Source organism: Podarcis bocagei (assembly GCF_964188305.1).
Source record: "Podarcis bocagei genome assembly, chromosome: 4".
NCBI lineage: Eukaryota > Metazoa > Chordata > Lepidosauria > Squamata > Lacertidae > Podarcis > Podarcis bocagei.
In genome coordinates this window covers 98,643,614-98,671,261 of record NC_138128.1, presented here as the reverse complement: position 1 = coordinate 98,671,261, position 27,648 = coordinate 98,643,614, and the positions used below count along the sequence as shown (strand labels likewise).

Here is a 27,648-nt window from a genome sequence, read left to right as displayed (position 1 = left end):
GGCAATTTAACATTGCTTTATGCTAATTTTTTAAAAAGACTGTTGTAGAAAGGTTATGTTGTTGCAGATATTTACATTTCTGGCAAGAGAACTATGGATATATCTTGCCTGGACTCCACCCCAATTGCATTTTAGAAATTGCATTTTGAAACTATTATAATTTATTACCCACCTTTGCCCTAAGGCCCCAGGGCGGATTACAAAAGTAAACCAATGTTTAAAACATTATTTAAAATCAGCTGGATTGATAAAATACTCTTCAGTATTTCTAGTATTCTTCTTCCTGATGGAATAAAGCTGGAAAATGCATTTAAACTTAAGGCTTCAATCTTTTGCACACTTACCCAGAGTAAACTCCACTGAATACAATCAGGCCTACTTCTGAGTAAACACTCTGAGAACTGTGCTATAAGTTATACTAATATATGTTCTGTATGTATTCTGTGTTGGGTATGCAATTGTGAAGCACTATCCAAAATGGAAATTACATGTTATAGATGTGATGTTATAGCTTGTTTTCCCATCGGTTCTACTGTTCTAATTTGTTTGCATTTAAATTTTTTGCTTTAAACTCTAAGCTGGAAGCTTCTTTTTTAAAATGAATGTCAGGCTTTAAAATGCTTAAAATAAAGTGCTGTCCTAACAAATATTGTTTGTTTATTTTTCATGCTACAAGGATGAAGTAAGTTTTTCCCCCAGATTTACTTACGGCTAATTCTATAACTCAGACTGCCTAAATGGTCGTGAAAACATGTCAAATGACACGAGCTATTTGTACAATTTTCAGCTTTTTGAATGGTTACTTCCTGTGTACGTAATTTTCCTTGCTACTTAGAAACAATTTTCAGTTAAGGAATTTTAATTTCATCCAAGGATTTAATAAATAATTTGAATTAAGGTAGTTTGGAGGAAGCAACAGCTGTGAGATCAAAGTTTTTCCAGAAGCTAGAGTTTTTGTTGAGAAAGTAAAACAAAAAGCTAGGTTAGCTCATATTTAATTATATACTGCCTTTCTGCCAAGGCACCCAGAAAAAGTGTCCGAGAGTTGGGAGGTGTGGAGAGGGATGAAGAATAAGGCAGCACTGATTCAGAGAAGGCTGCATAGTGGAGCTTTGGCATTTAGTGTGAGGAAAGAGGGACGCGCAGCGGTAGAAGCTGGAAAGCTGCAAGCCCTTTTGAGTGGGGTTTACCATTGCAAAGTGCTGCACAGATACACCGATGATCAGAAAACAGTGGGTTAGATCTTTGCTTCCTTCTGCTCTATCTGAAACAGAGAATTGCTAGTGTCAGGATAAGATCCAAGAGGCTGAAAGGGAAGACTTTCCTTGACCACAGTGAGACTTTACTGAGTGTAGGGATGCAGAAAATCCAACCAAAGCTGGAAGTCAAGTCAGACTATATTTATCCCAGCCAAACCCTCTGAAATTGCTTAAAATTCAGAAGTACAAAAATGGGCTGGAATTTGAAAAGCTGTTTGAGCAGAGTGCCTCCTTGCAAGGTAGCCCTGGATTCATCTGATTTCAGGCATTTAACATCAGTTATAGTTTAGGAAACAAGGGCTCTCCAAAGAGTGAAGTACCGTATTTTTCGCTCCATAGGGCGCACCGGACCATAGCGTGCACCTAGTTTTGGGAGGCGGAAAACAAGAAAAACTTATTCTGAACCCCAGAAGCCAGAACAGCAAGAGGGATCTGGCTTCTGGGATACCGTGTGGCTGTTCTGGCTTCTGGGATAACCGCGCCAAGCCTCTTCAGGGCAGCGGGATGAAGGCTCCCCCTGCCCGAAGAGGCTGCGCAGGGCTAAAGCAGAAGCCAGGACAGGGGCGTCGCTGAAGGGGCACTGCGCCTTCTCTCTCTCTGTGCAGCGCCCCTCCTTCACAGGAAAGGTGCTGCGCAGAGAGGGAGAAGGCACAGCACCCTTCAGCGAAGCTGGAGAAGGAACAGAAGGAGACCTTTCTGTGCCTCCTCGGGCTTCGCTGGACAGGCGCACCGCTCAAAGGGCGCTGCGCCTTCTCTCTCTCTGCGCAGCGCCTCTCCTTCACAGGACAGGTGCCGCGCAGAGAGGGAGAAGGCGCAGTGCCCTTCAGCGAAGCTGGAGAAGGAACAGAAGGAGTCCCTTCTGTGCCTCCTCCAGCTTCGCTGGAAAGGTGCGTCACTGCGAAGCGGGAGAAGGAACAGAAGGAGACGCTTCTGTTCCTCCTCCGGCTTCGCATGACAGGCACGTCGCTGAAGGGGAGCTGTGCCTTCTCTCTCTCCGTGCAGCGCCTCTCCTTCACAGGAGAGGTGCTGTGCAGAGAGGGAGAAGGCGCAGCGCCCTTCAGCGAAGCGGGAGAAGGAACAGGAGTCCCTTCTGTTCCTCCTCCAGCTTCCAGGTCAGGCGCCTTGCGGCGAAGCCAAGGATCCTGCATTCGCTCCATAGGACGCACACACATTTCCCCTTCATTTTTGGAGGGGAAAAAGTGCGTCCTATAGAGCGAAAAATATGGTAGTCCTGAAATGACTATTTCGAGGTGAACAGAAGGATTTCCTTAAGGTGGTTTATTATGCTACAGTGCTACTTGTAAGGACTCTTAAACTTTACTCTCCATAGCCAATTGGGCAGCAATACAGTGTTGCCTTGACTGAACTGAATATTAAGTTTTAGCAATTCCAGGGATTCCCAAGCCACAGTATGGAGTGGGACATTGTAATGCTTGTGTCAGCGGGAACATGGGGCAAAGACATTTTGTTTCCTAGATTTTGCCAGTTTATGTTCCCTGACAATGAATATCTCCAGGCTAAGCTTGACAGGGTTGTTTTTGTTGTTGTTCTTTTTATACCACCCTTCACCCAAAGCTCACAGGGTGGTTTACAATATAAAAACTCAAAAATACATACCATAATAACAAGCAAAAGCAATAACCCCCTCTGTTATTATTAGCTATAATACAGATATTAATGACTTAAGACTAGAATCAGGGTTAAACACACAAAGGGCATTGCCCCTTTGACCCAAGAATGGGGGTTGGTCTCTGGAAATAAGCTGATGCAAAACGCCTTTTCTCACTTACATTTTCTAGGACTGGTCAGCTGATCTGAATCGCACTCTTAGTAGAAGAGAGAAGAAGAAAGCTGCAGATGGGGTAACTCTGACGGGTATTAGCCAGACAGAACCAGTTCCACAGCACAACAAAAACAGCAGGTACGTGATCATGAGCCCATTATCGTCTAGCACTAATTGCTAAGTATCAAATGGTCGTATTTTGGATTATACTGGAAATATGTAGTTTTGGAAAAGTAGGCTTTATTCAGACCTATTTCCCCATAAGGAGCGATTGGGAGTGGGCTTGAGCTGACATGTTTATTCCTGGGCCCGTCTCCTGCTCCCTTATTATGGGAAGAAGTGAATGACTGACTGAACTGGGAGATGTTGCAGTAGTTTGAATATGGGATTTTTCTTGACCCTGGAAGGTTGATATCTTGAAAATATCTCTAACTTCCCAGAGCCAGGAAGTCACCACATTCTGGAAAACATGCTTTTTCTGGTTTGTTTGAAACGTGGGTAGGAGAGCCAGAACCCTACTCTTAGTCTCTTGCTAAAGTTGGGTTGGAATTAATGTCCCATCAGAACTGTAGAGAAGCAGGCATACATTCATTTAAAATCTAAGTAAATAAATAGGACTTGGTTTGGCAGTCAGTTTGTCAACCAAACTAAACAGCGGAGTCTTAAAATTTTTGATTAGATTCCAGAATAAGGCAAATAAGTAGTAATCTGTGGAAAAGAACAGACTTGCAACAAATCGATTCAACATTTGGCCTTGTTGAAAACAGATGGAGGTAAGTTTTATCTTGAGTCAGAGCAGTAGCTAGCAGGAAGTTGTACGCCCTGACAAAATACATTCCCCCGCTCAAAAGCTGGGTCCTCCTTCTATGCTTCCTAACTACAGGTCTGTTTAATTGGAGATCCTAGTATCTTAATGCATATACAGTGGTACCTCGCAAGACGAATGCCTCGCAAGACAAAAAACGTGCAAGACGAAAGAGTTTTCCGTTTTTTGAGACGTTCCGCAAGACGAATTTCCCTATGGGCTTGCAAGTTCTTGCGAGTTTGTTTCCTTTTTCTTTAAGCCGCTAAGCCGTTAATAGCCGCTAAGCCGCTAATAGCCCTGCTTCGCAAGACGAAAAAACCGCAAGACGAAGAGACTCGCGGAACGGATTAATTTCGTCTTGCGAGGCACCACTGTAGTTTATAAAGCTCTAATCCAGGGATAGAAAACCTCAGGCCTGGGGCCCCTCTGGCTGCTACCCGGCCACATCCCTTACTAGCTGTGCTTTGTGCCCAACGTGGATGTTCTGGCCTGCCTGACATGTGTCATTGAAGGCCATTAATGCCTCTTGCTTGCCTTGGATGGACAAGGTGAATGTGGAAACCTTTACTCTGGTATGGCTGGAATGTAACCTGCTGTACAAAGGTAAGCGTTACATGCATTGCCTGTGGGTCCTGGAAGGTAGTCCACGAAGAAGTTGAACACTGGTGTTGAAACAAGCTCCCCACCCCTTCTATAGTCTCCTTAATGCCTATACAGAAGACCTTTTATGAGAAATTTGGCGTTGGTCATTCACTTGTGAAATTGCTTAGAACTAGGTATAGCTGCGGAATAACACAAGCTTTAAAGAACTTTTAGTACAGCTTTGAAAGGTAGCATCTGTTTCTGGGATTTGTTGTTCTGGGATTTTTGCAGTTAAAGTTTGACCAGCTGAGGTAATAGATAAGGAGTAGTGAATCTTTTTTTTAAGCTCAAGGGTTGTGTTTCTTCATAAGCAGTCTTCGTGGGGTGGGGGTGGGCCTGTGGGACTCTAGGCTATGTTGCAGTTACACCCAGGTTTCTGCAGACAAAGCTCTCCACCCAGAGGGTTTAGCACATTTCAGGGGCACATTCCGGCTATGCAAAAGCTCTCAAGGAGGCTCAGAGCTGAGCTGGTGGTGAGGGATGTGAAATGGGGAAAGGGCAAGGTAAAAGGGCCCAGAGTGCCACCTTGGAGTTTTGCGTTCCAATAATGTTTTATGTCTGCTCCACACCTCATACAATGATTTTCTAATAGTATGATTCAAAAACCCTCTGTGCATTCTGACTTTATCATACCACAGGTAGGCGTGCCACCCGAATGTTGTCAAATCCCTCCAATCCAATATATCTGAATTATTTAAGGTTATCCATTCCCTCAACCAACAAAAACACGCCGCCTTGTAGTAAATTTTTCGATCTGGCAGGGAAAAACCGCCTCTTTCTTTTGGACCTGTCAATATTTTATACTTAATTGTTGGCTTTTTTCCCTGCCAGATAAATTTGGACAATCTTCTTTGCCATACGTTAAATTGTTTTGTTCCACTGATAACCGGAATTGTCTGAAATAAAAACAACAGTCTCGGTAACACGTTCATTTTGATAGCTGAGATTCTTCCCATCGTTGATAATTTCATTCTAGTCTATATCTCCAGATCTCTCTTCACTTCATTCCACACCTTTTCATAGTTGTCTTTAAAGAGGTTTATGCTCTTAGATGTGAGCCAGACTCCTAGGTATTTTAACTTTTTTTCTATCGACATACCTGTCTTTTGTTGTAGTTCTCCTATTTCTTTACTGTTCAAATTTTTAGTTAATATTTTTGTCTTATTTTTGTTGAGCTTAAAGCCTGCTAATTGCCCATACTCTACAATCTTTTTCAAAGCTTCTATTGCACTGGACATAGGTTGTTCTAAAGTCAAAACAATGTCATCGGCAAAGGCCTTATACTTAAATTCTTTTGAGGCTATACCAATCCCTTTTATTTCTTTTGTTGCTTCTATTTTCTTCAACAGGACCTCTAGTATTGTTATAAATAACAATGGTGATAGCGGGCACCCCTGTCTGGTTCCCTTTGTTTTCTGAATTTTGTCTGTAAGGTTATTATTAATTATCAATTATTGTTCCGAATAAATAGCCTGAATACCATTTAAAATTTTTTCACCGATATCCATAAATTCTAAATTTCTTTTCATAAAATGCCAAGACACGTTATCAAATGCTTTTTCAGCGTCCAAAAACATTAGGGCGTCTTGTTTGTCTCTCCTGGAGTCCAGATATTTCGTTATATCAATTATATTTCTAACATTGTCCTTCATCTGTCTACCAGATAGAAATCCAGTTTGGTTCTTTCCAATCTCCTCTCCCAATACATCTTTAAGTCTATTTGCCAATATACTGACGAATAATTTGTAATCATTATTTAGGAGTGAGATTGGCTTATAATTTTTCACCTGCCTTAAGTCCGTGCCTTGTTTAGGAATTAGCGTAATATGGGCTTCTTTCCAAGTCTCTGGAATTTTGTTCCCCATTAAAATGTTATTCATTACCTCCATTAACGGAACTGACAGTTGTTCCACACATTTCTTATAGTATTTGGCTGTCAAGCCATCGGGTCCTGGTGCCTTTCCTATTATTGCTTGTTTTATTGCTACTTTTATTTCATCCACAGTAATAATGAAATTGAGTTGGTTCTTTTTGTCATTGGGAATTTTCCGCAACCTGTTCTTTTCCAGAAATTCTTCTATTTTTTCCTCATCTTTTTCTTTTTTATATAATTGTTTATAGAATCTTTGAAAATTCTTCCTTATTTCTCCTGGATTTTCTATTGTTTTCTCTTCCACTATTAGTTTTGTTATCGTATTCTGCTTTTGTCTCTTCTTTCGTTGCCAGGCTAACAATTTTCCTGGTTTATTTGCGAACTCAAAGCTTCTCTGGTTTAAAAATTTAACTTTCCATTCAATCTCTTGATTTATCAATATTGAGAATTGTGTCTGCAACATTTTTATGTTTTGTTTAGCTTGGCTATCTTTTCGATTAGTTGCTAATTTCTTTTCATTACATATTATCTGTTTTAACAACTCTTATTTTTTCTTCTCTCTCATTCTCTCTTGAATTGTGTTCCGCTGTATCCAAAATCCTCTTAGTACAGCCTTTGAGGCATCCCATACCACATTAATGTCCACTCCTTTATTTAAATTAAACTCAGAATAATCTTTCAGTGTCTTTTGTGCTTTTTCCAATATTATCTGGTTATCTAGCAACCCCTCGTTCAATCTCCACCTAAATGAAGTCTCCTCCTTAACTTTCAACTCCAGTGTTGTTTCATTGTAATCTGACATAGTTTTCGGAAGAATTTCAGATTTTATTATTCTCGTTGCCAAATCTCTGGAAGCCCATATATAATCAATCCGACCAGCACTTTAATTTGGTTCTGAGAAGTAACTAAATTGTTTCTCAAGTGGGTGTTTTAATCTCCATGTGTCTATTAAATCATTATTTTCCACCAAAGTGAAAAATGTTTTGGGCAGTTTCCCTTGATTCGTTACCTTTTCCCTTTCCGTTCTATCCATCCCTGGGGAAACTACCCCATTAAACTCTCCCATTATTATTATTTTTTGGTCCATAAAATCAAACAGCTTCTCTTGTTCTTTGTAAAAGTTCACTTTTTTGTCATTCGGTGCATAGATTCCCACCATAATTAAATTTTCCCGTTGTGCTACCATTTCCACTCCTATTATCCTTCCGTTATCATCCTTAAAAATCTGACGAGATTCATATTTTTCCTTTATATATAAGGCCACCCCTCTTTTTTTACTGTCATCTGCTGAAATGTATTCCTTCCCTAGTCTTTTATTTTTAAGAATTATTTCATGTTTTTTTGCCACATGTGTTTCCTGTATACAAATGACTGTATTTTTCGCTCTATAAGATGCACCAGACTATAAGACGCACCTAGTTTTTGGAGGAGGAAAACAAGAAAAAAATATTCTGAATCTCAGAAGCCAGAACAACAAGAGGGATCATTGTTTTCTTCACCATCTCCTCCAGGGCTTGGGTCTTTATCCTTACCTCTCCCAATTGGCCTTTTAATTCTGCCACTGATTTATCAATTTTTCCATCCATTTTATCAAATTTACTATCCAAGATTTTTTCAGTATCTTTTATATCTTTCCGAATAGCTGCCAGTATCTCTGTAATGTCTATTCTGGGCTCTTCCTGTTTTGAATTCCTCCTATCTGTTCTCTTCAGCTGCCCATTCAGCCTAATCCAATTCTTAAAGTCACAACCACCAATAAAAAAATAGTCCTCAGGATCCAAAATTATTAAAGAACCCCCCTCTTCGGTCTCTTCAATGACCTAATCATCAGTAATGATATCGGAGTACACCAGCAGATCTCAGTTCCCTCAGATTTAAAGCCGCATCTCCCAGTGCGTCAGGATCAAGCAACAAATATTGCACGTCCAATGCTTCTGAGTGTCTTTATATAGCTATTTCCCCCCTTCCCCAAAGGGCTGACGGGGGTTAGCTATTATAGCCACTTGTCTCCGTTTGTAGCTAAAGAACTGATATACTTTCAATTTTGTAGTAGAAAACTGCACCATTTTCTCATCAGCAGTGAGACGTCTCAAAGCTCTCCGAATTCCTTCTTTTGCCAAATAAGTCCAAATTTTCTCCACTTGCCTTCGGATTATCTTTTAATGTCGGGAAATCAGCTGCCTTTGCCATCGGAACTAGAGGCTTCACTCAGCAGAAGTAGCAAGTAGACCCCCTTGCACCCACGCCTCCATCCCCTCGGGTTTCCAAACATTTTTACCGGTCCGTCTGCCTTTGGGGAGATACGCCAGGGGTGCCGCTGGGTCCCCATCACCCAAAACTCCCTTTTGGGTTTTTTACCGGAGCTCACAGTGCCCTTGTGAAACTCCAATCTTCTGCTAGGCTCGGATTTCCCCCTAGAGGCTAAATCCGCATCCGAAATGGCCCCTGCAGCCGACAGGAAGTCAGGACATCCATAAGTTTTATTTTCCATTCTACTTCCTGATTCACCAACATAGAAAATTGTGTGTATAGCGTTTTATAGTTTGTTTTATTTGTTCATTTTTTGGTTTTAATGTTATTTTTTTCTCATTTTCCACAAGATGGGCTTGTCTGATTGGTAAGTGACTTCAGAATGTAAACATGCATTGTAACCTGTAAAATGGTATTAATTGCTGTACTTTTAAAGAGTCCTTGCTATCAAGATTGATTTGGAGCGCACGGCCCACGTTGTGCGCTCCATACTTCCCTGGCTAGCGCTAACTACGATTTGATGTGAATCAGAATCAATGTATCCATTCTTATTGCTAAGCATTATATGCTCAAAAACCAGCTTGAAACTGGGATCCTAGGCTGGCTTCTATAGTGGCAGGTCAGACACTTGTGACACTGAATCTGAAGTGTCTCTGTAGCGAAATAAAATGGAAATGGCTTTGGCAGAAGGGGAGACGTGTTTTCGTTTTAAGTAAGTGTTGGGAAGGTAAGCCATCCAAAGAGAAGGATGTGCATGGCTCTGTTCTTAATTGCATGTATATTGACTCCGTGAAATGGCAGGGTCACCTTCATGATTTTTTTCTCCCAAATAGCAGTGTTAGTGTTCCGGGTGACACAGTGCAGTCAGTTCAGTCAAGTTACAATCCCTTTGAAGATGAAGAGGATACTGGAAGTACTGTCAGTGAAAAGGAGGACAATAAAATCAAAAAGTTGGTGAAAGACGGTTTTCAAACTGTTTTTTATACTTACACTTTTCCTATCCAGGGTTTCCAACTCCGGGTTTCTACAAAAGCCTTATGTTGCACAATGCATGAAGTCCTTGTTGAACGGTTATTTTGTTGCAAACCCGACCAACTAACCTCCCAATGCTCTGTCACTGTTTTGTTTTCTGGTTGGTTTTCCTTCACTGGTTCCACAAATATTAACTGTGGTCATGTGCTTTGAAACTACTGCTGGATCTTTGCTACTGGCTGTGCTCACTAGGTGTTCCCCCCTCCCCTTTCTCACCGTTTCATGTTTTTTCCTCAAATGAACATGTTGGCCTTGATGTTTCTCTTGGTGGTCCATAACCTCTATGTTCACTCTTATTGTCTCTAAGGGCACTGTGATGTGAAAAGGGGCAAAGCACAGCATTGCTAAGCAAGTGCCCAGAAGTAGCTTGGCAGGGGGTGGGATATCTGGAATTGATACCCCACCTCCTGCCAGGCTACTTGTATCAGGGAAGCTAACATAATTTTTCCGTGTGTTTAGTGTTAGCAGCTCGGAGAAAAACCAAAGTTACTCTGCGGACTGGTCCGACGAGGAGACCAACAATCCTTTTTCATCCAATGATGCTCCAGCAGAAACAAATCCATTTGATGAGGATACACCCCCTACGATGGAAGTTAGAGTACGGGCATTGTATGACTATGAAGGTCAAGAGCTCGATGAACTCAGTTTCAAGACTGGTAAATACCCTTTACTTTTTTCTCCTGCTCTTCGCTCCCGACCCCCAGCATTTTAAAACCTCCCCGGGACACGGGGAGATTTTAAAATGCTGGGGGTCGGCAGCGCTTCGCTCCCGACCCCCAGCATTTTAAAACCTTCCCGGGACAGGGGGAGATTTTAAAATGCTGGGGGTCGGCAGCGCTTCGCTCCCGACCCCCAGCATTTTAAAACCTCCCCGGGACAGAGACTTCTCTGCTGTCCCTTGGAGATTTTAAAATGCTGGGGGTCGGCAGCGAACGCTTCGCTCCCGCCCGCCAGCATTTTAAGATCGTCCGGGGCAGGCGGGGGGGGGGGAAGGCAGGCGGGGGGGAGCAAAGACTTTTGCCCCCCGCCGGCCTTCAGAAGAGGTCCTCTTCTGAAGGCCGGCTGTGGGCGAAAGTCTTTGCTCCCGACCGCCAGCATTTCCCTATGGGCTTTCGTCTTGCGATGCAAGCCCATAGGGAAATTCGTCTTGCGAAGCGCCTCCAAAACAGAAAACCCTTTCGTCTTGCGGGTTTTCCGTCTTGCGAGGCATTCGTCTTGCGGGGTACCACTGTATCTCTATTATGTCCTTCATTACTCGTCCTTTCCCTAACACAAAGCTCCCAAATGCTTTAAGCTTTTCTCACAAGGGATCATTTTGGTTGCCCATTTCTGAACCCTTTTCACTTCTACAGTATCCTTTATCAGATTAAATGCCAGTAGTCAAAGTGCATTTGCTGTATAACGGCATTATGATACTGCCAGTTTTGTTTTCAATCCCGGTCCATGGTATTCACCTTTTTACAGCTGCGGCCACAGGACCAAAATCTTAATAGCGCTTCCTGATCCTGGTCAGTCACTGCCACTTCGTACCCCATGGGTGTATATGTGATATTAGGATTTTTTGCCCCAATGGGCATCACTTTCTACTTGTTTACTTTTAATTACATTTGCTATTATACTGCCCATTCACCCAGTTTGGAGAGCTCCTTTTTTTGTAGGGGATTTAAACCTGCTTTGCAACCTTCTTATCCCAGGCCTGTCCAGAAACATTTCCCTAAAAATATTTGCCTAAAAACAATCAACCCCCTCAGACTACTGTCTTATACACACATTGACATTACACAGCTGTGTCTGTCTAGCTGGCCCTGCACTCAGAACTGATAGCAACTAATTTCCCTGATATCCCTGATTCCCTGCGACCAGCAGGTATAAGGCAGTTTATAAAATCAATAAATAATAATAATAAATGATGATACCTGGTGTTTTTTATCCAGTTAACATGGTGCTTCAATGGATGCTTTTATTATTACTATTTTGAAGGGATGGAAGGAGCAATGTAATAAAACCCAGATTTCTAATGCTCTGATGCTTATTGGGGCGAAGAGGCAGTACTGTAACTGCAATGGGAAGACCCATTTTCCTCAAACACTCCAGGGGAGTAGCTATTTTTGGGGTTCTGAAATTACTTTCTCTCCTCACAGGGGAAGAGCTAACTAAAATAGAAGATGAAGATGAACAGGGTTGGTGCAAAGGCCGCTTGGACAATGGACAAGTTGGACTCTACCCCGCAAACTATGTTGAGGCAATCCAGTGACAAAGAGTTGTATAGAAGTGCTGTAGTAATTGTCAGTCAGTATGAAGTTGGTGGCCCGCCATGAAGAGAACTGAAATGTGTTGAAATTGTATATATTTCCTTTAATTCAAATGAATGATGGATTGAAATATGTGTTCCCAGGGGACAAGATAACAATTCAGACTGAAACTGGGAAAGGTTGGCAGCTTATGCACAGCACAAAATAACCAGGCCAGAGTGGAAATTTAGTTGGCAAGAAAATGATATTCTTAGAACTTATTGCCAATTTACTGTTTTATCATGCCTTATGTATATTTTCAAATTTGCTGCTGCCTCAACCCCATTTTTCTGGGTGGTGGCTTGCATTGATTCTTGTTTAAATCACTTCTTTTAAGTGACCTATAATAATTTGCAATAAATTGCAACTTATTTTTTTAATTGCAATTTTTTATCTGTTCTTAGCAATATTTGAAAGATGCATTTTTTTTAATTTAAAGACTATGTAGCCTGCCATCTTTTCATGCCTGATTCATCTACTACTACTTAAGTTATGAATTTGATTATTCCTCAGTTTACATTGTACTGTTAACTTTTCCATGCCTTAATGGTGTAAAATGCCAAATTGGGTCTGTTACATAACATTGTAGCATACTGTCTGCAAATGTTAGTTTGGGTTTCTGGAATGCCATTGATGCATTTTGGCACCAGAAACATGCATTTTCCAAATTACGACTTCCAAGTGGATTTCTAAAAGTATAATATTTAAAACTATTTCCATCATATTCTTGCTGAGAAATTTACATTTTGCAAGATGTTAATGATTTTGTGCAATTTGGAAACGTCTACGAAGATTATTTTTTCAAGCAAAAGACTGTAAAATAGATTAATGCTTTTTTTATTGAGATGCTCTTTAAGTTGTGCATATGTGTATATATAATTTGATATTCAAATGTTTAAAGAGCATATCCTAATTAGCCAGCCTATTGTCTATGCATTAGATTTAAGGTGGAGTCCAGCACTAGTAAATGTGAGTTTGCTATCCATGTCAGTGGGACATTGCATCTTTAGAGCAAGCCATTTAAATTATAACATATTTAAATTGTGCTTTGACAGTGCTTACTCATTTAAACATAAAGTAGATCAGCTGCTCAACCCAGTCCACTGTGGATGTTGTAGCTGGGAGGGATTGTCCTAAGGATATAGGAGCCCAGTTTTGACCCTCTTCCATATGGAGTGATTTCAGGAGGAAGAGACCTGCATGCACACATAATACGTCCCTGTCCACCCCAATCTCCCTTTCCTTGATGGAGGTGGAGGAGTGAGGGCTGCATGGGGAGTTGCAAGGTACGCACAAGATTCCCACTCCTTGTAAAGGCCGGGGGGGGGGGGGCGGGGCGGGAGAAGACCAGTCTTTCACTATGCATTCCTGGGATCCTTCTATGGGCCCTGCATCCACAGTACACTGGAGTGAGGCCTAAGTATTATGTGACTTTGATTCTCAAATAAGATGAACATAGTAGTTACATCCTAATATTAATATTTGTAGGTAGAATCGTGGCTCCAAATATAAACTCGCAGTAGCCCCACTGTGGATTATTGTAGCAGAACACTGTAAAATCTACTTGTTTGAAATTGCAAATCAACTGTAAAAGTGTGAAATTGTATACATTTGTAGGAGATCAAATAGCTGGATTGTGAACATGTTGGAACAAGTTGCTTTATAGAAAATCTAAATCTTATCCGATAAGTAGAAATGCTATTTTAGGGAACTACACTGTAATTGAAATAACTTTTTGGCAATTAAAATGCTGTAAGTGCTCCTGGTATTACATTTGCTTTTGGAGATCAATATATTTATTAACATATGAAGTTCAATTGTATAAGGTTCAGTATTGGATCGCTGCCATCAAAATATTCCAGCATAATTGTTCATGAACAGTAGATTTGCCACAAGTGGTGAAAAATAAGTCTGGAGTATTTTTCTGTATAGCACACTATTTTAAAAATAATAAAATCTTAAATATGCTGAACACAAATTTACTGTGAAAGTACTTCTCTCTTTCTCTCTTTACTGAAAGCGCTGTATTTTCTGTTTGTTGCACTTTGAGATAAATAGTCAAAAAATACTGTTTGGTATATGCATAATGATAAGTAGAAGTACTATTTGTCCCAGCAATGCACACATGATTTTGGCTAACATGAGACTGAAGAAAGTTACAGTCCTGTCCTCCAGCTATCAAAGTATGCCTACAAAAGGAGTCAAATATACTTTGGAAGAAATGCTCAAAATACAGAATAGGCAAAGTTCAGACCCATTACACTAGGCAAGTGTTCAGGCATGAATATATTGAGATAAAACAAATGCTGAATAAAGGAATGCTGAACAACAACAAATCAGTTCCCCTAAAAGGTTTGGTTTTTTGGACAGGGCTGAAAATAAGTCAAGGCGCTATTACAGAGAAGGCCCTGTCCCAGTCACCAATCAGGGAGCCTGCCTTAACAGTGGGACTACAATATCCTGCTGATCTCCTTTACATCCATATAAACCAGCAAATGAGATACTAGTGTGGCTGTCAGTTTTGTTATTTCCCAGGTGCTTCAGGTGGATTCTGCCTCTTTTCAAAATTAAACAAAGCCTGGCAAGTACATTTCTATGCATATGTTAACCCAGCACTTTATTTTTCAAAACATGTGAACTCCTTAAGCAATTGCAAAACTGCTTTAGAGATGCAGACTCGGCGCTGCAATGTGCTGTGGGGATAGCTTACGTGATGCTCTCTAGATGATGTTGGACTCCAATGCCCATCATCCCTAACCTTTAGCCATGCTGGATGGGGCTGATAGGAGCCCAGTATCTGGAAGGCACCATCCCTGTGCTAACCACTTAACTCAGGTCGACGCTTCCCATGTTTAAACTGACCCATGCTAAATAGTTGCAGGAACGGTTTTCAAAGCTCGACCCATTGTTTTCTCCTGCTCCAGATGGTAGGACCCAAACCAGTGGCTTCAAGTTACAAGAACAGAGTTCAGACTAAACATCTGAAAGAACTTTGACAGTGGAACAGACTCCCTCGGAAGGTGGTGGACTCTCCTTTCATGGATGTTTTTAAGCAGGGGTGGGGTGGCCATCTACCATGGATGTTGAGATTCCTGTATTGCAGGCGGTTGGACTAGATGACCCTCAGGGTCCTTTCCAACCATACAATTCTGGCTTTTATTTAACATTCACAGTGCACTTACAAACCACACCCAGGACTCGAAATGTTGTGTCCTCATCCTATCTATCCAATTAACTATCAAGAGGGAGGGTAGCGGTTTTGTAACTCCTGCTGATGCTCAAGACACAGCAGGAAATAGCACAGCATGCCAGAAGTATCTCAATGCTACCTCAAGCAGAATCTCTGTGGAGCTAGTTTTGCAATCGCATTGCACTTTGATACAGACACGCTGATCATCAGCATGTGGACTCCAAAGGTTGACTCCAACAGCAGCAGATACAACAAGCATAATATGTTGTGGAGCTGAAAAATTTTCTACTGGCCCAACCCCAAACGTGGATTTGATAGCTCCTAAAAAGAACCAATTTCCAAGTGCTTCTTAAATGAGCCAATTCTTTATGCCCAATAGTTTTAATGAATTGATGGCCCATTTGATAAGTAAGAGTCTACCGCGGGGGGGAAACAAAGTTGACTTTTAAATTTTTCAGGTGCTGTAGAGAGACTTTTTTAGTGGGACAGGCCTCCATCCCTTGCCCAGTCAGTGCCAGATTACCAAATAGGTAGCAGTTTTTCAGGAGCCCTGCAACTATGGGTCAAAATAATACTGATCTAGACAGAAAATTACAGCTGAGCTTTAAAATCAAAAAATACATTAAGAGTTAATTTGTGAGGGGGCCCCTGAGATTTCGGCTGCCTAGGGGCCTCCACAGAGTTTGGCCCTGTGCCCAGCCAGCATCTTTTTAGTTGCAGGTCATATCACATCCTGCTTCTTCTCTAATTGGAAAGGAGAAACGAAGCCCTACATGAAACCCGTTAGATTTCTTTCCCCTTCCTCCCAAGCCTGCGCTTGTTTTTCATGTAGGTAAACAACATAACAAGGGACGCAGGTGGCGCTGTGGGTTAAACCACAGATCCTAGGACTTACCGATCAGGTCGGCGGTTTGAATCCCTGTGACGGGGTGAGCTCCCATTGCTCGGTCCCTGCTCCTGCCAACCTAGCAGTTCGAAAGCACGTCAAAGTGCAAGTAGATAAATAGGTACCACTCCAGCGGGAAGGTAAACGGTGTTTCCATGCGCTGCTCTGGTTCGCCAGAAGCGTCTGCCAATGAAGCGAAATGAGCACCGCAACGCCAGAGTTGGCCACGACTGGACCTAATGGTCAGGGGTCCCTTCACCTTTAAACAACATAACAACAAAGCCCTCCAGCAACCTCCTTCCTCTTAATTTCTAAGGACTTGAGGAGGGGGCTGAAATCTTGAACGTTTTAGTGCACGTACCTTGAGGCAAACCTTCAACCAGTTATTTCTCCGCTCCCCGACCCTCCAAAAAAGAGCCCCTTTATTTTCTTGGATCAGGAAACTATTTAAAAAAGGGACTTTGTATTGGGTATAAACTTTTTGCATCTCCTTTGAGGATCATCAATGAAATGTGAGAAAAGGAAACGGGCATTGGTCCTTTTCCCTTCACTTGTCGAGCGTTCACACGTACATCCGTGTCGCCTTTATTCGCGTGTCTCCTTTATATCCTCCCCCCCCTCCTCCTCGCATTAACCCTCTCCGCGCCCCGCCGCCCTGGGCCTCGGCTCGAGGGGAAAGGAACCCCGCCCTCCCGGTCGCCTAGGCAACGCCGAAGCGCCCAACCGGCTGGCGCGAAGGAAGCCCCGCCCCGCTTCCCGGCCTTCCCAATCCGCGCCCAACAAATCAGCCCTTCCCCGCGGCGCTCCTCCGCGGAGCGTGCGTGGCGCGACGTGGGCCTGCGCGCGCCGCGGCGCCGCGTGGAGGCCCCGCCCCGTTGGCGGGAGCGTGCGAGGCGCGCGCGCGCGGGTTGGCCTCCCTCCTCCGTGGCGCTTCTTGAGGCGGCTGGGTCGTCGTCTCCGCCGCGTCTGCCGAGAGGAAGGATGTGCGAGCCCAGCAAGCAGGACATCGGCGCCGTTTTCCGGAGGCTCCGCGCCGTCCCCACCAACAAGGTAAGCCAGCGGCGGGGCCAGGTCGGCGGCGGCGTCAAGGAGGGAGGCGGGCTTCTTCTTCTCTCCGCTGACACGTCGCGCCTCCGGGAGCTTCGTGGTTCCCGTGCGGCTGTTTACTTTTGCCTGCGCGGAGAGGCCGGGCAAAAGCACGACGCGCGCGAGGAGAACAAGATCCCAGTGGCGTAGCGTGGGGGGTGCAGGGGGGGCCGGCCGCACCGGGCTCAACATCTGGGGGTTAGGGTTAGGGGGCGCAAATCCACGGGTTAGGGGGCGCAAATTACTTGCCTTGCCCCGGGTGCTGACAACCCACGCTACGCCACTGCAAGATCCCACGGAGATCGTGATCCTCGCCCTGATTTCGCACCTTCTGGGGCCATCGCGCGCCCCGCCCCCCGGTGCTTTCCGATCTCCCTCCCCGAAATCGCATTATCCGCCGTTGCGATCCTAACACCCCGAGGTACGTAGGGAGCAAGCTCCGTCCGATTAGGCGGGGCTTGCTTTCGCGTAGACGTGGCCAGATTCGTTTCTCTTTTATGTTTTTTTGCATTTGTTTATTTATTGCCTTGATCTTCCAAAGAGCTCAAAAGTGGTCACATGGTCTCCTCCTCCTCCCGCTCCCCCCCCCCCATTTCATCGTCACAACAACCCTGTGAGGTCGGTCAGGCTAAGAGAGGGAGTCTGGCCCAAGATCAGATCACCCATTGAGTTTCATGGATGATGGGATTGGAACCCAGGTCTCCCTCTTGCAAAGGACTTCAATTCTAGGGATTTGAGGAAGGGGCTGAAATCTTTAAGGGTTTTGCTGCATTCTTTTTGCAGACAGACTTTCAGCTTTCTTTTTTCTGCTGCCCAAGGCCAAACGCAAAAGGAAAAAAGGGCACATTGATTTACTTGGATCAAGTATAGGGAAACTGGGAAACGTAGGGAAAGCTATGTAGGTAGATGTGTCCTTCCTGATTTATATCCATCCATGTATTGTGGAGCTGACGTTGTGATTCATCCCTTGCCTTTTGTAGGGTGAAGTGCATCTGCTTCCTGCCCAGAACTCCTCACTCCTTTTTCTTTGCTGGAATTCATGGTCAAGGTTCTGTCTGCCTTGTCACTGTTGGCAATATTCCTTTAAAGCACAGCATGGAAGGGAGCGAAAACTGAGGAGGTGGCTTAGGAACTAGGGCTGTAGTTGATTTTGTCTTTTGCATTTTCTTCTTGGTGAAGAGTGAGTCAGTGACCTTTCAGAATAGGAGGAGCACTGTAATGTGGGCTTTTCCCACAGGCAGTTATTTCTGCGTATTTTCTTCATGTAATTTTGTTTGCTCGTTCCTGCACACTCTGACATGACTGTATAATTTTATAATGAACGGTTACGGTGCCCAAAGTCAAGTTACTTTATCTTCTGTTCTGATGGTTTGTGGAAATATGAGTAAAACAGCATGTTCATTTCAAGCAGTGATTCCGAACTTGTTCTGAGTTATAACAGATTAAGCTATGAGGATGATGAAATCATCTTATAAGATGATGAAATAGAAATGCTGCAGGGCAAACCAGTTCAGGCAAATTGGTTGCTGGCAAGTGGGCTAGCTGAAAATAATTACTGCTCTGTTATAGCTCTTTAGTGATATGTAGATATGATCTTCAGGTTCACAAAGTTCAAATGTTGGATTATAAGGCCACTGTTACTTCAGTCAAGTGGTTTTGAGGTAGCTGTGTGTGGACATGATCATAACAAGGAGGATTTGGAATTCAGAGGTTGCCGAAAGGATAAAAGTAACATGTTCTTCTGGTACCTTGTTAGGTGCTCTGATGTCTTAACAGTTTAAAAACTAGGTTGTATATTGTTCTGGATCATATTAATGTTTGTTAACGGGTCTGTTCATGTGCACATGTTAGGAGGTTTCAGATGGTGACAGTTATCCTAGTGAGTGTTTTTTGTTTGTATAAATCAGAGTGGATATCAATTCTATGCATGGTAATTTGGAGAATGCCTACTGTGTTCTAGATGCTTAACTCCCAGTTAAGTGTGCATAGAATTGCAGCCCTAGACATGTTGGGCTTCTTTTGTACAGTGTTCTGATAGGTTACCTAATAAAGAGATAGACTATATAATCCGAAGCAGCTAGGTGACGGTCTTCCACCTGCAGGTACAGCGTTAGAAACTCAGCTATATAAACTAGTTGCCAAGTGGCTCCTTAAACCAAGATTACAGTCATCAAAACGGAATGTCTGATTGCCATTTTTGGGCAAGACTCAAAAATAGTCTCATTTTTCAAATGATAGACTGACTGTGATTGATTATTAAGAAAGGTAAAGGATCCCTGGATGGTTTAAGTCAAGTCCAATTTGACTATAGGGTGTGGCGCTCAACTCCACTTTCAGGCCAAGGGAGCCAGTGTTCCTCCGCAGGCAGCTTTCTGGGTCATGTGGCGAACATGACTAAACTGTTTCCAGCCCATGGAGCACCATGATGAGTGCCAGAGCGCACGGAAACACTTTAAATTCCTGCTGCAGTGGTACATATTTATCTACATGCACTGGTATGCTTTTGAACTTCTAGACTGGCAGGAGCTGGGACAAAACAACAGGATATTCGAACTGCCAACCTTATGGTCAACAAGCCCAAGAGGCTCAGTAGTTTAGACCACAGCACCACCTGTGTATCCATCAGTTAATCATCTGGCTAATTCAGATGGCAACCTTGAGCTAGGTTAAGAGCATTGAGAACTTGAAGACAAGTTACTTGATTCAAGGACAGTCCTCATATATATTGGCCTATTCCTACCTCTTTTTCTTAATGGTGACACAGACCATTCATTACATGAGAATATTCTTCACAACTGGGAGCTGGGCAGTGGGGTGGGGTAGTTGAAGACAAGGTACAAAAATTAACTATAATGTTGTTCACTGCTCCCGCTCAGGCTGAACAGAAAAAGTATTTTGGTTCCTGAAATTTATTCAGATTGTGCAGGTAAAATATAACTGATAGAAGTCTACAGGATGGAGTATTAGTGTGTGAAAACAGGCAAGGTCCAAGCATGCACCTCCAGGTGGTAGAGATGTCAGGCGCCACCCTGGCACCCAGGAACCTTCACTTGGTCGAAGTGGTTGATAGGTCCAAAATGTGCCTGATGCCCAGTTAATTTCAAAGACTGCGGGTACATTAGAAGTTACATCAAGGCAACCAACTTTTTGCCTTACTTCAGCTCATTTGCTGGAGTAATCTATTTATTCTGCAGGTCTCACACTGTTGTTCAGATGCTTACTTGTCACTATATGCTATACACTTTTTTGAGAGATTTAAGGGCCTTGGACGTGAGGTTGCCAGGCTAATAATAGATGGACTAATGGACTATGGTTTTGGGATTAAAACCAGGGAGGGTGGGGTTTGGAAATCCAAAGGGGGCTTGATCTTCTTTATTCTGTGTTTAATTCTGTGTTGCTATTAGTATAAGAATGGGGAATTCGTGGAAGGGAAATAGGGTCGACCTTAGAAAAAGTTTTTCATAAATGATTGAGGTACATAAGTTAAAAGTTGATATATAAATTGAACTAAATATAATAATGAATTAAGGTTAAAATTTAATATAAATAAACATAATAACAAATTAAGGTTAAGAAATTAGAGATAAGAACTTGTTGGATAAATATTTTGGATTTGGAATACAAGAAGGGGAGGTGAGGGGAAGTCGTGGAAAAAAGTTGTTGAAAATGGGATTGTAAAGGATGAATTCTTTTTTTCCCTTTTTTTTCTTTTTTTGTATTATTCGAAACTCTAATAAATATTACTTTAAAAAAAATGCTATACACTTTTTGTATTGTTTTCTAGATATGCTTCGACTGTGGAGCGAAAAACCCAAGCTGGGCAAGCATAACGTATGGCGTTTTCCTGTGTATTGACTGCTCAGGGACTCATCGATCACTTGGGGTTCACTTGACTTTCATTCGGTAAGGAATTTGCTTGCTGTTTTTGGATTGAGGGTGCTTTTTCTGTGTTACTGCATTTGTCTGACTTTCTCCCATATTTGTGAGTAAAAGGTTTGTTCATCTTGTGTGCCTCTTTTATAAGGATGGTATCCAACATGGCCCTTCTGCTGACAGAAGGCACCTGTCATCAAAACAGGGGAGGGAGGCAATTTTCAGATTTTCAGCAATGTCTTCCTCCCCACTGCCTCCTCTAGTGCCACCATAAATCTACTCTGGAGGGCCTTCTCTTGACAGAGGGAAAGCATTGAATCCCACCCTCAGAATGCTACTTTGGCATCAATAGTAGATACAGGAGAATTTCTTTGGTGTGATTCCCAAGGAGTGGTTAAGATCTGAAAATTGCTCTTTCAATATCAGACAGTCGCCTTTTGGATCAGACCTGAAATTCTGGATATGGATACAGTGGTGCCCCGCAAGACGAATGCCTCGCAAGACGGAAAACTCGCTAGACGAAAGAGTTTTCCGTTTTGGAGGTGCTTTGCAAAACGAATTTCCTATAGGCTTGCTTCACAAGACGACAATGTCTTGCGAGTTCCTGCTGGTTTTTTTCCCTCCCCCCCCTTTTTTCTAAGCCGCTTATCAGCTGATCCGATCAGCAGATAAGACGCTAAAAGCCGCTAATCCTTCAACGGGCTTGCTTCGCAAGACGAAAAAACCGCTAGACGAAGAGAATCACAGAACGGATTCTTTTTGTCTTGCGAGGCACCACTGTATTAACCTGGCTTTTGTTGTGCTGACTTGTTTTCTTACTGCTTTTATCCCCTCCTAGTGGTGCAACAATGAAACTGCTAGAACAGTTGCAAAGCTAAGCAGAGTCCACTATAGTTTCAAATAGGATGGGGCACCACTTGCTGGGATCGGACTAGATGAGCCTTAGGGGGGGGGGCTTTACATCTCTACGATTCTATGGTGATATTGTGTTAACTGTTTTAAATGGTTTCTTAGGTAGTCTGAAACAGTGGGGTCTAAATTCTATAAACATAACTCTGTTGAAATTATTGGATTTATTCCATTTTACCATTGAGATGAAACATTTATATTTTTATTAAATTGAAGTGGTTTTAAATATAAACAAAGATTTGATTGCCTTCAGCTTTACTGTGAATGTTGCCGTCTGAGGGTTGTGCATCAGAAAACTGCAATCATGTGTTTACATTTTTGAACTTAACATTTATGAGTCATATATCTGATACTGAATATCACAATCTTTATTTACTTTACCAACCAATCCCCTGTGTCATGCTGGTAGTGGAGCTTCATACTTTGAATACTGAATATTAGAACAGCTTTCCTAAAGATTGGTTGGTTCTCTTTACAGGAGCTAGAATGCCAGAAGTGTAAATGGAAGTTTCCCTTTTTAGATGAATGTGCCACATAACTGGCAATTTTGTATTTTGGCTTTAAAGACTCATTTTTTTAAAAAAAGTAATTCATCTGAATTACTTTTTACATGGCAAATGCAGCCATGGGAAAAAGAAAGTGCACCCTCTTTGAATTCTGTGGTTTTATCTGTGAGCACATAATAACAATCATCTGTTCCTTAGCAAGTCTAAAAAAACAGGTAAATACAACCCCAGATGAACAGCAACACATGACATATTACACAGTGTCATGATTTATTTAACAACAACAAAAAAGTTTTGCTTCAAGATTTTGTTTGGACATAATGGTTAGTTCTCAATTTTTTTTCTTATCTTTTATTTTGGTAGGTCTACAGAATTAGATTCTAACTGGTCATGGTTTCAGCTGAGATGTATGCAAGTTGGAGGAAATGCTAATGCTGTAAGTTTATTTGTGAAGTTGAGTTTTTACTCCCTGAACTGTTTCATATCATTCATATTTTGCAGAAGCTCTCTCTCTCTGTCTCTCTGTGTGTTATTTTTGTGGGTGCAAAAGCTGCACTTTTTAATTTAAACCTGAGTGGTTAACCTGTAGCCCTTCAGATGTTACTGGGCTAAATTCCCATCAGTCCCAGCCAGTGATTCAGCAGCATCTGGAGAACCACAGATTAGTCAGCCCTGATTTATGTATACAGTGGTGCCCCGCAAGACGAATGCCTCGCAAGACGGAAAACTCGCTAGACGAAAGAGTTTTCCGTTTTGGAGGTGCTTCGCAAAACGAATCTCCTATGGGCTTGCTTCGCAAGACAAAAATGTCTTGCGAGTTCCTGCGGGTTCCCCCCCCTTTTTCTAAGCCGCTAAGCCGCTTATCAGCTGATCCGATCAGCAGAAAAGCTGCTAATAGCGCTAATCCGCTAATCCGTCAATGGGCTTGCTTCGCAAGACGAAAAAACCGCTAGACGAAGAGAATCACAGAACGGATTCTTTTCGTCTTGCAAGGCACCACTGTACAATTCTACCCCATTTATTTAACCACAAAGTGTTCCCAGAACAGCAAGCCATACTGTACTGAACACAAAATTCTGCTTCTGAGAATCCTGCCTTCTTTCTTTGTTTACAAGCAAGTTTCTATTCCTTATGGATGCAAACATATGCTTGAAAATGTATGAACAATGCCTGCTGAAATCTGGGGTTGTTTTCTCATTTGTATGGGGTTAGGGCTTCTGTGTTCCAGAAAAACCAGAATACATTATGCAAAATATCAGCTGCAGAATCAGAAACGTTAATTTTGCACAATTTATACAGGTTATAGAATTCGGATTGCCTGTGTGCACTTTTTAAAATAAGGCTTGAGTGCATGCAATCCTGCTAATGGCTACTTGATTTTCTCATGCTCCTGATATTTACCTCAAACATGTATGTATTACCGTATTTTTCGCCCTATAGGGCGCACCAGCCCATAGGGCGCACCTAGTTGGTTTTTTTTGGGGGGGGGGGGAAATAAAGAAAGAAATTTTTTTCCCAGCCCCCAGAACAGGCTGCTATCCGCAAGCCATGGGAGCCCAGCGGGAAGTCGCGCCGGTCTCCCCAGGCTTGCGGATATCTGTCCCCCGAGCTTGTGGGGCTGGCAGCCTCCAAACCAGGTCGGGGAACCGCCAGGCTCCAAACCAAGTCAGGGAACAGCGGGATGGCGGCGCTCCTTGCGAGCCTGGCGGGAACTCCTGCCGGGCTTGCAAGGCTTGTGGATAGCTTCCTGAAGCCTGCATTCATCCCATAGAACGCACACACATTTCCCCTTCATTTTTGGAGGGGGAAAAGTGCGTCCTCTAGGGCGAAAAATGTGGTATATATGTTTTATTACTTGTATTTTAGCATGTTGTTCTCATTAACTTTGTTTTCTTGCTAAAATCTTATTTCTTTTCTTTTCTTTTTTGGCTATAACCTGTATTTGGTTGACCAACAAAATTTGATTTGATTTGATGTTTGAATATTTGATATTTGAATTTACGCTCAGATGAAAAATATGTAAATGCTATAGAAAAATGCTACAACTTTCATCTCGTTGCATTCATGCAAGGTTTCTTGATAATGTTCACCCATCCTAACATAGCATAACCCAAACTTAAATACATTTGCTTTAACTTTAAGGAATAAACCAACCCTCAAATGCGTTTAAAAACACACACATTGTCTTTCTTTAATGTACTTATTTTTTTTTTGTAGTCTGCATTTTTCCACCAACATGGTTGCACTACAAGTGACACCAATGCTAAGTATGGCAGTCGTGCTGCTCAACTTTACAGGGAAAAAATTAAGTCGCTTGCAGCTCAGGCAACACGGAAGTATGGTACTGATGTAAGTGATCTGCACTCTACCTGATTCATTGATTCTTGTTTTTACTTTCTTGTTAGACCACTGTTGTATTTCCAGGAAATCGAATGTTTATAAAGCTAACATGCAACCAATCACATGGTGTTCAGACATTTGCTTAGCTCTTTAAGAATGTTGCAGTAATGAGGAAAGATGGAAGATGCTGTATCAATTAATATCATGGCTTCCGTCATCTCTTTGGTGCATTCTGTCACCTCTGTAGCATTTAGGCAGAGTTCTGGCACCTCTTTTTCTAGAAAAAAGCCCTGATTAATATTAATCACTTAAATTGTATTTCCTGTGTGCTTTGTATTCCTGAACAGATTAGTACAAAAAATTAGGGGGGGAACCCCACTACCATATTTTCACTGAAATGAAATATTTTTGGCCCCAAGTATCAGTGTGTCATCACTTGGCATGTTGCCTTACTGCACCAAGTACATTCTTGTTCATCATACAGTTTCACCAAAGTTGCAGAAGTGTTTATGTTGGGGTACAGTACCTGTATAATTAATACATTACCTGTGCAATCAGAGGAGGTTTAATATGTTCACCAACATAAAGCGTGACCAAGAGGTTCACTGATTTCGTATGAACTGTGAAACATATTTTATAAAAGGCAAAATTAGAATTTCAGGAACCAAAAAGGTTGTATGGAAAAATACGACTTTGAAGCCATCTGGCCCTGAAATGACTGTCACCTGGTTTAAGGAGCCATTTGGCATCTAGCTTATAGATCTGAGTTTCTATCACTGACTGTAAGTCTTGCAGCCCTTGAAAAAGTAGCTACCTAATCTTTACTGCAGAGGTATGAAATCTTTTTCTGTCCAAGGGCCCTCATTCCTTCTTCGTCAAATTTTTGGAGGCTGCGTAGAAAAGTGGGCAATAAATGTCAGTCTGACCTTTGTGCAGTAGGCTGTGTTCCAGCCCTGCAAGCCAGAGGTTGACATAAACACCCTGCAAATCCCCCCCACCTCCACCCAAGGAAATGAAGAGACATTCTCATTATTCAAGGAGACATATGGTAGGTGTGGAGCATGGCTGCTAAAGAGTGGGGCCTGGGGAGCATTCCACAGAGACTACAATAAAAACCCTGTTCCTGGCTGTTTGTGTTTGCACTTGCTTAAAAAAACAATAAAATAATCTGACAGGATATCAACGGGTATGGGGAATTTATTATGCAATTATAATGTATTTATAGTCCTGATCTAATCACTCTTATGTTAATCTGATGCACTGATCATATTTAAAATTAATGACAACTTATATAGGTTTGAATTTTTTTCCTGTTTTTCTGACCTTAGTTACTTCTGTTAACTGTATTTTATATGGGGCCATTAAATGTAATATTTATCTTCACATCTGTGTGACTTTATGGAAGTCTACACTTTGTTCTGCAGAATGGAGCTCCCTTCATTATGATGAATATGTGAAAAGGACTACAGCTGCCTATAGGAAACAGTAGAGAAATTGAGCATTTTAGCTTAGCTATGATTGGGTAGCAGCAGTATGTTTTCCCACCCCACCAAGGCGTACAAAGAGGTATGCCTGTCTTTGGCTTTGAATATAAACCTGGAAGTTTCCTATCTGGGCAATACAATGGTCTACTCTAGTATTGATTTTCTGTGGCTCTTGGAGGTCTATAGAACTGTGTTCTTTCTTGAATTGTTTTCTTTTGATTTATGAAAGTACATTTCTCTATACCTAGGGAAATCCCAAGTGTCTAGAATCTGTGTGACCTTATTTTTGGGTAGCCTTGTGTCAGTTTCAAGCTGACGACCCAAATTTGCTGTCAGAGGGAATGGTGATGCTGAAAGAATTTGAGAACTGCTGAATTTTCATTGGAGCATGTGAATCCCAGTGTAAATTGTCTGGAACTTAGCAGCCATCAGATTTTGAATGCTTACATTAACTGTATCCATTGCAACATTTCCAATAGGTCTTGCACTCCTGTATGTTTGCCTTCGTTTCAAAGACTAGTCCCGTGTGATGCCTTTATGAAACTGTCTGTACATGCTTTTGATTATGCCTAAAACATACCTTGTTGAGGGAACATCATGAGATGACATGCTGTGTTTGTTCTAGTTGTGGATAGATGGCAGTGGAGCCCCTCCTCTATCACCACAAGAAAAAGAGGAAGACTTCTTTGCATCTCACGTTACTCCTCGGGTATAGAATAAGTTGAATTTTGCTTCTTAAGTCTCTGGTATTTCTCAAGTAGCAAAGTTTCAGTCTCTGTTCTGGCCCATGCATGGATGTACAGTAAACGTCCCATCTGTTGTCTTGAGAGGGCCATGGATCCATGCTCTTCCTGGCCACCACAACCAAGAGTGGGAGGGTGGGGACTAGTCACAGATCAAAGGCAATGCAGTGTTGTCCCTGTGTTGGCATGAGCTGCCTCTGTTCAGCCGCAGAATAGATGATGTCACTAGTTTATGCCAACACAACATTGCACTTCCTGCAGTTGATCATAGTGGTAGGTGGCAGTTTAGTCCTTGCTCTCCCACTCTGCACTGGTGACTCTGCATCCAGCATCCTCACTTCGGACTGATTGAGTAATATGGGACCTGCCATGTAATGTTAAATCTGAAAGTGCATCACTTTTTATCAGTCTTGTGACAATGATTGCTATCAGTTACTGTTTATACAAAATACAACACTTTGTAATCAAGTTTACATTGATTTTAAGTAATGTTTGTAAGGTTGTTGAATTTACGGAATTGGCAGTCGTCTTATCTAATTCTGTAACTTTATGTAATTAGTGAAAATATTCTAGTGACAAGTTATGGCAGAACTATTTGGATCCTTTACTTTTGTCCCGTAGATGATTCTTAATTTTTCTTACTGAAAAAATGTAGGTGTGAAATTTTAGATGTCTTATACGTGTGTCTATAATTTT

At 42.2% G+C, this 27,648-nt stretch overlaps 2 protein-coding genes and 1 long non-coding RNA gene across 12 annotated transcripts in view; 2 read left to right on the top strand and 1 right to left on the bottom strand.

Moving 5' to 3' along the window:
* LOC308585878 overlaps positions 1-1,615 on the bottom strand; it is a 98,901-nt gene extending 97,286 nt beyond the window's left edge. The window contains exon 1 of the long non-coding RNA XR_014007660.1: positions 1,580-1,615. This is a non-coding gene — a long non-coding RNA (uncharacterized lncRNA). The remainder of the gene's footprint in view (positions 1-1,579) is intronic.
* The window catches only part of PACSIN2 (protein kinase C and casein kinase substrate in neurons 2), a 55,866-nt gene extending 41,953 nt beyond the window's left edge, over positions 1-13,913 (top strand). Inside the window, exons 8-11 of one of the 3 annotated variants that reach the window (XM_081191761.1) lie at positions 3,059-3,180; positions 9,449-9,562; positions 10,104-10,300; positions 11,786-13,913. In XM_081191761.1, coding sequence (XP_081047887.1) covers positions 3,059-3,180; positions 9,449-9,562; positions 10,104-10,300; positions 11,786-11,898 — 546 coding nt within the window. In that variant the 3' untranslated portion in view covers positions 11,899-13,913. Of the gene's footprint in view, positions 1-3,058; positions 3,181-9,445; positions 9,563-10,103; positions 10,301-11,785 lie in introns of all 3 variants that reach the window. The other 2 variants (XM_081191760.1, XM_081191762.1) reach the window with 2 other exon arrangements.
* Positions 13,914-16,905: 2,992 nt separating this feature from the next.
* ARFGAP3 (ARF GTPase activating protein 3) overlaps positions 16,906-27,648 on the top strand; it is a 34,547-nt gene continuing 23,804 nt past the window's right edge. For 6 of the 8 annotated variants that reach the window (XM_081191729.1, XM_081191726.1, XM_081191730.1 and 3 more), the window contains exons 1-5: positions 16,906-17,061; positions 20,882-21,000; positions 22,749-22,821; positions 24,603-24,734; positions 26,835-26,918. In XM_081191729.1, the coding sequence (XP_081047855.1) occupies positions 16,993-17,061; positions 20,882-21,000; positions 22,749-22,821; positions 24,603-24,734; positions 26,835-26,918 (477 nt within the window). In that variant the 5' untranslated portion in view covers positions 16,906-16,992. The remainder of the gene's footprint in view (positions 17,062-20,881; positions 21,001-22,748; positions 22,822-24,602; positions 24,735-26,834; positions 26,919-27,648) is intronic. The other 2 variants (XM_081191732.1, XM_081191731.1) reach the window with 1 other exon arrangement.